At 43.4% G+C, this 10,755-nt stretch overlaps 1 protein-coding gene across 1 annotated transcript in view; it reads left to right on the top strand.

Annotated features, from left to right (window-relative positions):
* The window catches only part of LOC131936735 (E3 ubiquitin-protein ligase RNF216), a 14,214-nt gene extending 5,238 nt beyond the window's left edge, over nucleotides 1–8,976 (top strand). Inside the window, exons 4-8 of the mRNA XM_059293795.1 lie at nucleotides 996–1,112; nucleotides 1,248–1,443; nucleotides 5,225–5,461; nucleotides 6,876–7,121; nucleotides 7,827–8,976. Coding sequence (XP_059149778.1) covers nucleotides 996–1,112; nucleotides 1,248–1,443; nucleotides 5,225–5,461; nucleotides 6,876–7,121; nucleotides 7,827–8,001 — 971 coding nt within the window. The 3' untranslated portion in view covers nucleotides 8,002–8,976. The remainder of the gene's footprint in view (nucleotides 1–995; nucleotides 1,113–1,247; nucleotides 1,444–5,224; nucleotides 5,462–6,875; nucleotides 7,122–7,826) is intronic.
* The last annotated feature ends 1,779 nt before the right edge of the window (nucleotides 8,977–10,755 follow it).

The following is a 10,755-nucleotide window of genomic DNA, read 5'->3' as shown; positions in this document are numbered from 1 at the left end:
GCAGCATAGCGCTCACATGATAGCCCAGGGTGCCAAATCGAACCGTGCAAGGGCGCCGGCGGACGCGCCTGTTTCAATTTAGTGAACAAAAATGATAATACTCCAAGCTTATCCGTAAATGGAAAGAAATAAACATATAGGATTTGTAGGACCTGGCTTATTAAATGTTATTGATTAAAAAAAAATATTGAACAGTATGTTCAGTGTATAGAATAAATAAAAGGCAGTGTTAAAAATACCTAACGACATTGCACTTAATCAATCCCCGCTAATTATGTAATTATTTTTTTTTTCTTAACACCAAAAACAAAGTAATAAAATGTAAATTCTTTCTTCTTAAGAATTTTTTTTATTAAAGGGAAGTAACTGTGCTGTCAATACATTTCCGACACAATTTTAGAAATTTTATAAACGTCAATACACTTTTTAAAAATTTTATGTCGCGTTCATAATTGAAAATTATTCTTCTAAGTAAATAGAATGAAAATTGTTTTTAAAGACTTTCAATGGTAATTTTTTGACTCGTAAATTTAGACTATGAGCACGATAAAAAATCTAACACTTAAATCCATAGAACTGTCAACGACAAATGCCACACGTTACAGAACTGAGCTTTATATATTAGATGTATATATATGTATATATATGTATATATGTGTATATATATGTATATATGTATATATATATGTATACATATGTATGTACATGTATATATATATATATATATATATATATATATATATATATATATATATATATATATATAGGCCTATGTATAATATGATATAATACAGATACAATTGTTTTTAAAAACATTTTAGTTTATACCTGACATGTCATTTCTTATATAAAAACATTTTAGTTTATACCTGACATGTCCTTTCTTATATAAAAACATTTTAGTTTATACCTGACATGTCCTTTCTTATATAAAAACATTTTAGTTTATACCTGACATGTCATTTCTTATATAAAAACATTTTTTTCTCTCTGAGGAGCAACTAATGCAATAAGAAAAAGAAAGAAAAGAAAATGGCATGAAATACCAAAGGACAGAGATGAAAGATTCTCCATGGAGAAGTGGTTTATTGAAAATGAACAGATGGTGTTAGGTAATTTTAAAACCAGTAATTGAACTAGAATTTTTGTTTAATTAATTAGAAAGCTGTAAGCTCCATTAGTATTTAATGTTAGGTAGCTATTTACAACTTGCTAGTGTCACAGATGGTCTTGTCTATTTATACCAGCTTACCAGCAGAGGAAAGAGGAAGAAAAGAAAGCCATGCTACGGAAGGCGCAGCAGAGCGGACAGAGCTACGAGTGCTGTTGCTGTTTAAACGAGTGCCTGTTTGAAGAGATGACCAGTTGTCCTGACGCCCACATCTTCTGTAGGGAGTGTCTGGTCAGCTACGTGCAGACTGCCTTCAGCAACATGAAGACAAGGTAGTCAAGACAGGCACACCATATTTTATAAGACAGGCACACCATATTTTATAAGACAGGCACACCATATTTTATAAGACAGGCACACCATATTTTATAAGACAGACACACCATATTTTATAAGACAGGCACACCATATTTTATAAGACAGGCACACCATATTTTATAAGACAGGCACACCATATTTTATAAGACAGGCACACCATATTTTATAAGACAGGCACACCATATTTTATAAGACAGGCACACCATATTTTATAAGACAGGCACACCATATTTTATAAGACAGGCACACCATATTTTATAAGACAGGCACACCATATTTTATAAGACAGGCACACCATATTTTATAAGACAGGCACACCATATTTTATAAGACAGGCACACCATATTTTATAAGACAGGCACACCATATTTTATAAGACAGCCACACCATATTTTGTCAATTTGTCGTTGACTATATCAATTAGTAACTGTTTGTAATTGTTTTTTAATGCGGTCATTGTGTGCATGTGGTCATTGTGTGCATGTGGTCATTGTGTGCATGTGGTCATTGTGTGCATGCGGTCATTGTGTGCATGCGGTCATTGTGTGCATGCGGTCATTGTGTGCATGTGGTCATTGTGTGCATGTGGTCATTGTGTGCATGTGGTCATTGTGTGCATGTGGTCATTGTGTGCATGTGGCTTTTTTTATTCTTCTTGTACTGCCCTTACACATGGGAAGGCTTAGCGCTAGAGTGCTAGACTTGTCACCTAAATCTAATTCAGGTTCAAATCTGTGGAACATCCCAGAGTCCACTCAGATCTAATGGGTACCCAACTCACATTAGGGAAAGTAAAGTGCTGAGGTCATGAACTCTACTTCACCTGCACAATGGGGTGCTAGCTCTAAAAGAAATCTTTACTTTTTTTTACCCATGTCTTAGGTTCCCAAGTTTAACTGTTCCCTCTTGCCAACAGGTTCCCTCTAGCCAACAGGTTCCCTCTACCCAACAGGTTCCCTCTACCCAACAGGTTCCCTCTACCCAACATGTTCCCTCTACCCAACGTGTTCCCTCTACCCAACAAGTTCCCTTTACCCAACAGGTTCCCTCTACCCAACAGGTTCCCTCTACCCAACAGGTTCCCTCTACCCAACAGGTTCCCTACCCAACAGGTTCCCTCTACCCAACAGGTTCCCTCTACCCAACATGTTCCCTCTACCCAACGTGTTCCCTCTACCCAACAAGTTCCCTTTACCCAACAGGTTCCCTCTACCCAACAGGTTCCCTCTAGCCAACAGGTTCCCTCTAGCCAACAGGTTCCCTCTACACAACAGGTTCCCTCTACCCAACAGGTTCCCTCTACCCAACAGGTTCCCTCTACCCAACAGGTTCCCTCTACCCAACAGGTTCCCTCTACCCAACAGGTTCCCTACCCAACAGGTTCCCTCTACCCAACGTGTTCCCTCTACCCAACAGGTTCCCTCTAGCCAACAGGTTCCCTCTACCCAACAGGTTCCCTCTACCCAACAGGTTCCCTCTACCCAACAGGTTCCCTACCCAACAGGTTCCCTACCCAACATGTTCCCTACCCAACAGGTTCCCTACCCAACAGGTTCCCTCTACCCAACAGGTTCCCTCTACCCCACAGTTCACATGTCTGACTGTTCCCTCTACCCAACAGGTTCCCTCTACCCAACAGGTTCCCTCTACCCAACAGGTTCCCTCTACCCAACAGGTTCCCTCTACCCAACAGGTTCCCTCTACCCAACAGGTTCCCTCTACCCAACAGGTTCCCTCTACCCAACAGGTTCCCTCTACCCAACAGGTTCCCTAACCAACATGTTCCCTAACCAACAGGTTCCCTCTACCCAACAGGTTCCCTCTACCCAACAGGTTCCCTCTACCCAACAGGTTCCCTCTACCCAACAGGTTCCCTCTACCCAACAGGTTCCCTCTACCCAACAGGTTCCCTCTACCCAACAGGTTCCCTCTACCCAACAGGTTCCCTCTACCCAAAAGGTTCCCTAACCAACATGTTCCCTAACCAACAGGTTCCCTACCCAACATGTTCCCTACCCAACAGGTTCCCTACCCAACAGGTTCCCTACCCAACAGGTTCCCTCTACCCCACAGTTCACATGTCTGACTGTTCCCTCTACCCAACAGGTTCCCTCTACCCAACAGGTTCCCTCTACCCCAACAGGTTCCCTCTACCCCAACAGGTTCCCTCTACCCAACAGGTTCCCTCTACGCAACAGGTTCCCTGTACCCAACAGGTTCCCTACCCAACAGGTTCCCTCTACCCAACAGGTTCCCTACCTAACAGGTTCCCTCTACCCAACATGTTCCCTCTACCCAACAGGTTCCCTCTACGCAACAGGTTCCCTGTATCCAACAGGTTCCCTCTACCCAACAGGTTCCCTCTACCCAACAGGTTCCCTCTACCCAACAGGTTCCCTCTACCCCAACAGGTTCCCTCTACCCAACAGGTTCCCTCTACGCAACAGGTTCCCTGTACCCAACAGGTTCCCTACCCAACAGGTTCCCTCTACCCAACAGGTTCCCTACCTAACAGGTTCCCTCTACCCAACATGTTCCCTCTACCCAACAGGTTCCCTCTACGCAACAGGTTCCCTGTATCCAACAGGTTCCCTCTACCCAACAGGTTCCCTCTACCCAACAGGTTCCCTCTACCCAACAGGTTCCCTCTAGCCAACAGGTTCCCTCTACCCAACAGGTTCCCTCTACCCAACAGGTTCCCTCTAGCCAACAGGTTCCCTCTACACAACAGGTTCCCTCTACCCAACAGGTTCCCTCTACCCAACAGGTTCCCTCTACCCAACAGGTTCCCTCTACCCAACAGGTTCCCTCTACCCAACAGGTTCCCTCTACCCAACAGGTTCCCTCTACCCAACAGGTTCCCTCTACCCAACAGGTTCCCTCTACCCAACAGGTTCCCTCTAGCCAACAGGTTCCCTCTACCCAACAGGTTCCCTCTACCCAACAGGTTCCCTCTAGCCAACAGGTTCCCTCTACACAACAGGTTCCCTCTACCCAACAGGTTCCCTCTACCCAACAGGTTCCCTCTACCCAACAGGTTCCCTCTACCCAACAGGTTCCCTCTACCCAACAGGTTCCCTCTACCCAACAGGTTCCCTCTACCCAACAGGTTTCCTCTACCCAACAGGTTCCCTCTAGCCAACAGGTTCCCTCTACACAACAGGTTCCCTCTACCCAACAGGTTCCCTCTACCCAACAGGTTCCCTCTACCCAACAGGTTCCCTCTACCCAACAGGTTCCCTCTACCCAACAGGTTCCCTACCCAACAGGTTCCCTCTACCCAACATGTTCCCTCTACCCAACAGGTTCCCTACCTAACAGGTTCCCTCTACCCAACAGGTTTACTCTACCCAACAGGTTCCCTCTACCCAACAGGTTCCCTCTACCCAACAGGTTCCCTCTACCCAACAGGTTCCCTCTACCCAACAGGTTCCCTCTACCCAACAGGTTCCCTCTAGCCAACAGGTTCCCTCTACCCAACAGGTTCCCTCTACCCAACAGGTTCCCTCTACCCAACAGGTTCCCTCTACCCAACAGGTTCCCTCTACCCAACAGGTTCCCTCTACCCAACAGGTTCCCTCTACCCAACAGGTTCCCTCTAGCCAACAGGTTCCCTCTAGCCAACAGGTTCCCTCTAGCCAACAGGTTCCCTCTAGCCAACAGGTTCCCTCTACCCAACAGGTTCCCTCTAGCCAACAGGTTCCCTCTACCCAACGTGTTCCCTCTACCCTACAGGTTCCCATGTCTGACAGGCTACTGTGACCAAGATGTGGCACTGACCACCCTACAGACCGTCCTACCCAGCAACTTGTTCTCAAAGATAGTTCGCAGGATCCAGGAGGAGGAAGTCCTACATGCTAAACTCCCAGACCTGGTTGTCTGCCCATTTTGTCCTTACGCCACAATCATGCCAGACCACGACGACAAGGTGTTAAAATGTCTGAATCCAGATTGTCTGAGAGAGTCTTGTAGGTAAGGATGGTGTGGCTGTGTCCGGTATATGTCATCAGGCTGTTTGTGTCTTGTACATGTCATCTGGCTGTTTGTGTCCTGTACATGTCATCTGACTGTTTGTGTCTTGTACATGTCATCTGGCTGTTTGTGTCTTGTACATGTCATCTGGCTGTTTGTGTCTTGTACATGTCATCTGGCTGTTTGTGTCTTGTACATGTCATCTGGCTGTTTGTGTCTTGTACATGTCATCTGGCTGTTTGTGTCCTGTACATGTCATCTGGCTGTTTGTGTCTTGTACATGTCATCTGGCTGTTTGTGTCCTGTACATGTCATCTGGCTGTTTGTGTCCTGTACATGTCATCTGGCTGTTTGTGTCCTGTACATGTCATCTGGCTGTTTGTGTCTTGTACATGTCATCTGGCTGTTTGTGTCTTGTACATGTCATCTGGCTGTTTGTGTCTTGTACATGTCATCTGGCTGTTTGTGTCTTGTACATGTCATCTGGCTGTTTGTGTCTTGTACATGTCATCTGGCTGTTTGTGTCTTGTACATGTCATCTGGCTGTTTGTGTCTTGTACATGTCATCTGGCTGTTTGTGTCTTGTACATGTCATCTGGCTGTTTGTGTCTTGTACATGTCATCTGGCTGTTTGTGTCCTGTACATGTCATCTGGCTGTTTGTGTCCTGTACATGTCATCTGGCTGTTTGTGTCTCGTACATGTCATCTGGCTGTTTGTGTCCTGTACATGTCATCTGGCTGTTTGTGTCTTGTACATGTCATCTGGCTGTTTGTGTCCTGTACATGTCATCTGGCTGTTTGTGTCCTGTACATGTCATCTGGCTGTTTGTGTCCTGTACATGTCATCTGGCTGTTTGTGTCTTGTACATGTCATCTGGCTGTTTGTGTCTTGTACATGTCATCTGGCTGTTTGTGTCTTGTACATGTCATCTGGCTGTTTGTGTCTTGTACATGTCATCTGACTGTTTGTGTCTTGTACATGTCATCTGGCTGTTTTTGTCTTGTACATGTCATCTGGCTGTTTGTGTCTTGTACATGTCATCTGGCTGTTTGTGTCTTGTACATGTCATCTGGCTGTTTGTGTCTTGTACATGTCATCTGGCTGTTTGTGTCTTGTACATGTCATCTGGCTGTTTGTGTCTTGTACATGTCATCTGGCTGTTTGTGTCCTGTACATGTCATCTGGCTGTTTGTGTCCTGTACATGTCATCTGGCTGTTTGTGTCTTGTACATGTCATCTGGCTGTTTGTGTCTTGTACATGTCATTGCCCTTGTAACAATTGAAATATTTCCTGTGCTAGTCAGTACATGACTTGATCAAATCAAGGGGTTTGTTTACAGTTTCATATGCTAGAACATCCTTGACCTTGTTGACCTTGTTAGTGTTTACAAGTGACTCAATGAATGTTGCAGGCTGTGTAAAGAGCCAAGCCACATCCCACTGCGATGTGACGAAGTAGAGAAGCGTCACGACGTCCAGATGAGAACGTTCATAGAGAACAGCATAGCCGAGGCTGTCATGCGCACATGTCATGTCTGTGGCAAACGTTTTGTCAAGGACGCTGGTTGTAACAAGATGACATGTGCCTGTGGGGCCACCAGCTGTTACGTCTGCAAGCAAAATGACATCGACTACGACCATTTCAAGGACAATGAGAAGTAGGTTTAAGACACTCGAGTGTCTAGATCTTGTGTCAACTAGTGTGTCTAGATCTTGTGTCAACTGATTTTGACTGTTTTCTTAAAAATGTTAGTTGAGATTTTCTTATAACTCCTATTTTTTGCATACCCTAAAATCATTAATTTTCCTAAAGAAATGATTTGATGAGAGCAGGTAACACCTACTTTCTGTTCCCCCCCCTAAAGAAATGATTTAACAGACCACATAACACCTACTTTCTGTGACCTTCCTAAAGAAATGATTTGACCAGACCACGTGACACCTACTTTCTGTGACCTTCCTAAAGAAATGATTTGACCAGACCACGTGACACCTACTTTCTGTGACCTTCCTAAAGAAATGATTTGACCAGACCACGTGACACCTACTTTCTGTGACCCCCCCCCCCCTAAAGAAATGATTTGACCAGACCACGTGACACCTACTATCTGTAACCCCTCCCCCCCCCCCCCCCCAAAGAAATGATTTGACCAGACCACGTGACACCTACTTTCTGTAACCCCTCCCCCCCTAAAGAAATGATTTGACCAGACCATGTGACACCTACTTTCTGTAACCCCCCCCCCCCCCTAAAGAAATGATTTGACCAGACCATGTGACACCTACTTTCTGTAACCCCCCCCCCCCCTAAAGAAATGATTTGACCAGACCACGTGACACCTACTTTCTGTGACCCTCCACAGCTGTGTAGAAAGGAAAGCTGCAAAGATCCACTTCCAGGATGTGGCACAAGCTGCCACTGCAGCCAAAGAAAAATATTTGAAGGATCACCCTGAGGCGGCAAACATCACCCATCATGTTGATGTGCGGAAAATGATTGAGGATTGTAAAGCTGATTTCTTCAAGAAAAACAAGTGATGTGAAAATGATTGAGGAGTGTAAAACTGATTTCTTCAAGAAAAACAAGTGATGTGAAAATGATTGAGGATTGTAAAGCTGATTTCTTCAAGAAAAACAAGTGATGTGAAAATGATTGAGGAATGTAAAGCTGATTTCTTCAAGAAAAACAAGTGATGTGAAAATGATTGAGGATTGTAAAGCTGATTTCTTCAAGAAAAACAAGTGATGTGAAAATGATTGAGGAATGTAAAGCTGATTTCTTCAAGAAAAACAAGTGATGTGGTTTGTACTGATCTGGAATATGTCAGACTTATTTCCCCAAAGTTGACATCTGTCATTCTCATGTTCTTTTTGACATTTTTGTCCCAAGTTTTTCTTGATCCTATTGGTTCTCTTCATCCTGTAGATGTTCTTGTCCTGTAGATGTTCTTGTCCTGTAGATGTTCTTGGTACTGTAGATGTTCTTGGTACTGTAGATGTTCTTGTCCTGTAGATGTTCTTGTCCTGTAGATGTTCTTGTCCTGTAGATGTTCTTGTCCTGTAGATGTTCTAGGTCCTAAATTTGTTCTTAGTCCTAGATATGAATTCCTGACATTTTAGTTACAGATGTAATAGATATGTGAATACTCGACATTATAGTTACAGATGTAATAGATATGTGAATTCCTGATCTTATAGTTACACATGTTATAGATATGTGAATATGTGATATGTGAATACTTGACATTATAGTTACACATGTAATAGATATGTGAATACTTGACATTATAATTAGAAATGCTGATAGGATCCCATTATACAATGTGTCCACATCTCTAAATTTATTGATGACTGCAGTCATACTGATGACATCAGTCATATTGATGACTGCAGTCATACCCCCACATTATCTTTTCCAATCTACCCCCTACACCCAAGTCAAGCGTCACACAATACAAATTCTATTTGGCACTCAAGTTCTAGCATACCACCCACACACCTCACACCCACACACCTCACACCCACACACCACACACCCACCCACCCACCTCACACCCACCCACACACCTCCCACCCACCCACCTCACACCCACGCACCTCCCACACACCTCACACCAACACACACCTCCTACCAACACACACCTCACACCCACACACCTCACACCCACACACCTCACACACCTCCCACACACCTACCCACCTCCCACCCACACACACACCTCCCACCCACACACACACCTCCCACCCACACACACACCTCCCACCCACACACACACCTCCCACCCACACACACACCTCCCACCCACACACACACACACCTCTCACCCATAGATGGTGACGACTGGATTTATCATCATCAAACCACCACCTACAACTGGACTCACTCCATTCCCTGTCCTCAGTGAGTTCTGTCCCCTGGATATGGTCTGTTTAGACTGGTGAGCCTAGCTGGAACTATAGAAATCAGCAGGTTGTCATAGCAACAAGGCTGGTGTTTGATTTAAAAATACTCCATATTATTCTTGCCATGTTACTTGAGTTCATTAAAACGTTCGAAATTCCTACAGTGTGCAATTTTACCTTTGTGTGTGTAATTGTACTCTAAATCTGAATGAGTAAAAGTAGTTTTTAACTGAACTTGTACTGTATAAACAGATACGAATGTGTTCATTGCAGTGCTTGTGTATTCTTTATATAACAAGCTTGTAGCCCAATTATAACAACCGACCATATAGCCAAATTATAACAACCAACCATGTATCCCAATTATAACAACCATGTAGCCCAATTATAACAACCAACCCTGTAGCACAATTTTAACAACCAACCATGTAGCCCAATTATAACAACCAACCCTGTAGCCCAATTATAACAACTGACCATTTAGCCCAATTATAACAACCTACCATTAGGCCCAATTATAACAACCGACCAATTAGCCCAAATAGTGTACACTTGCCCTAGTTTTAACACCATTCCATCTTCTCTAGAACGGCCACCAATGTTGAATGTTAAAGGAACTATCTCCTTGAATTCTGAAAAATCATCTCTGGTCATAAAATACTAAGGCTGACACCTTAGGTTGATCAACACCTACAATTGATCAACACCTACAATTGATCAACACCTACAATTGATCAACACCTACAATTGATCAACACCTACAATTGATCAACACCTACAATTGATCAACACTGCAATTGATCAACACCTACAATTGATCAACACCTACAACTGATCAACACCTACAATTGATCAACACCTACAATTGATCAACACCTACAATTGATCAACACCTACAATTGATCAACACCTACAATTGATCAACACCTACAATTGATCAACACCTACAATTGATCAACACCTACAATTGATCAACACCTACAATTGATCAACACCTACAATTGATCAACACCTACAATTGATCAACACATACAATTGATCAACACCTACAATTAATCAACACATACAATTGATCAACACCTACAGTTGATCAACACATACAATTGATCAATACCTACAACTGATCAACACCTACAACTGATCAACACCTACAACTGATCAACACCTACAATTGATCAACACCTACAATTGATCAACACCTACAATTGATCAACACCTACAATTGATCAACACCTACAATTGATCAACACCTACAATTGATCAACACCTACAATTGATCAACACCTACAATTGATCAACACCTACAATTGATCAACACCTACAACTGATCAACACCTACAACTGATCAACACCTACAACTGATCAACACCTACAATAGATCAACACCTA

This window comes from Physella acuta, unplaced genomic scaffold (genome assembly GCF_028476545.2).
Source record: "Physella acuta isolate Inbredline_101_S28 unplaced genomic scaffold, ASM2847654v3 ptg000186l, whole genome shotgun sequence".
NCBI lineage: Eukaryota > Metazoa > Mollusca > Gastropoda > Physidae > Physella > Physella acuta.
The sequence above is the reverse complement of the archived record's forward strand: the minus strand, read 5'-3'. Positions and strand labels throughout refer to the sequence as shown.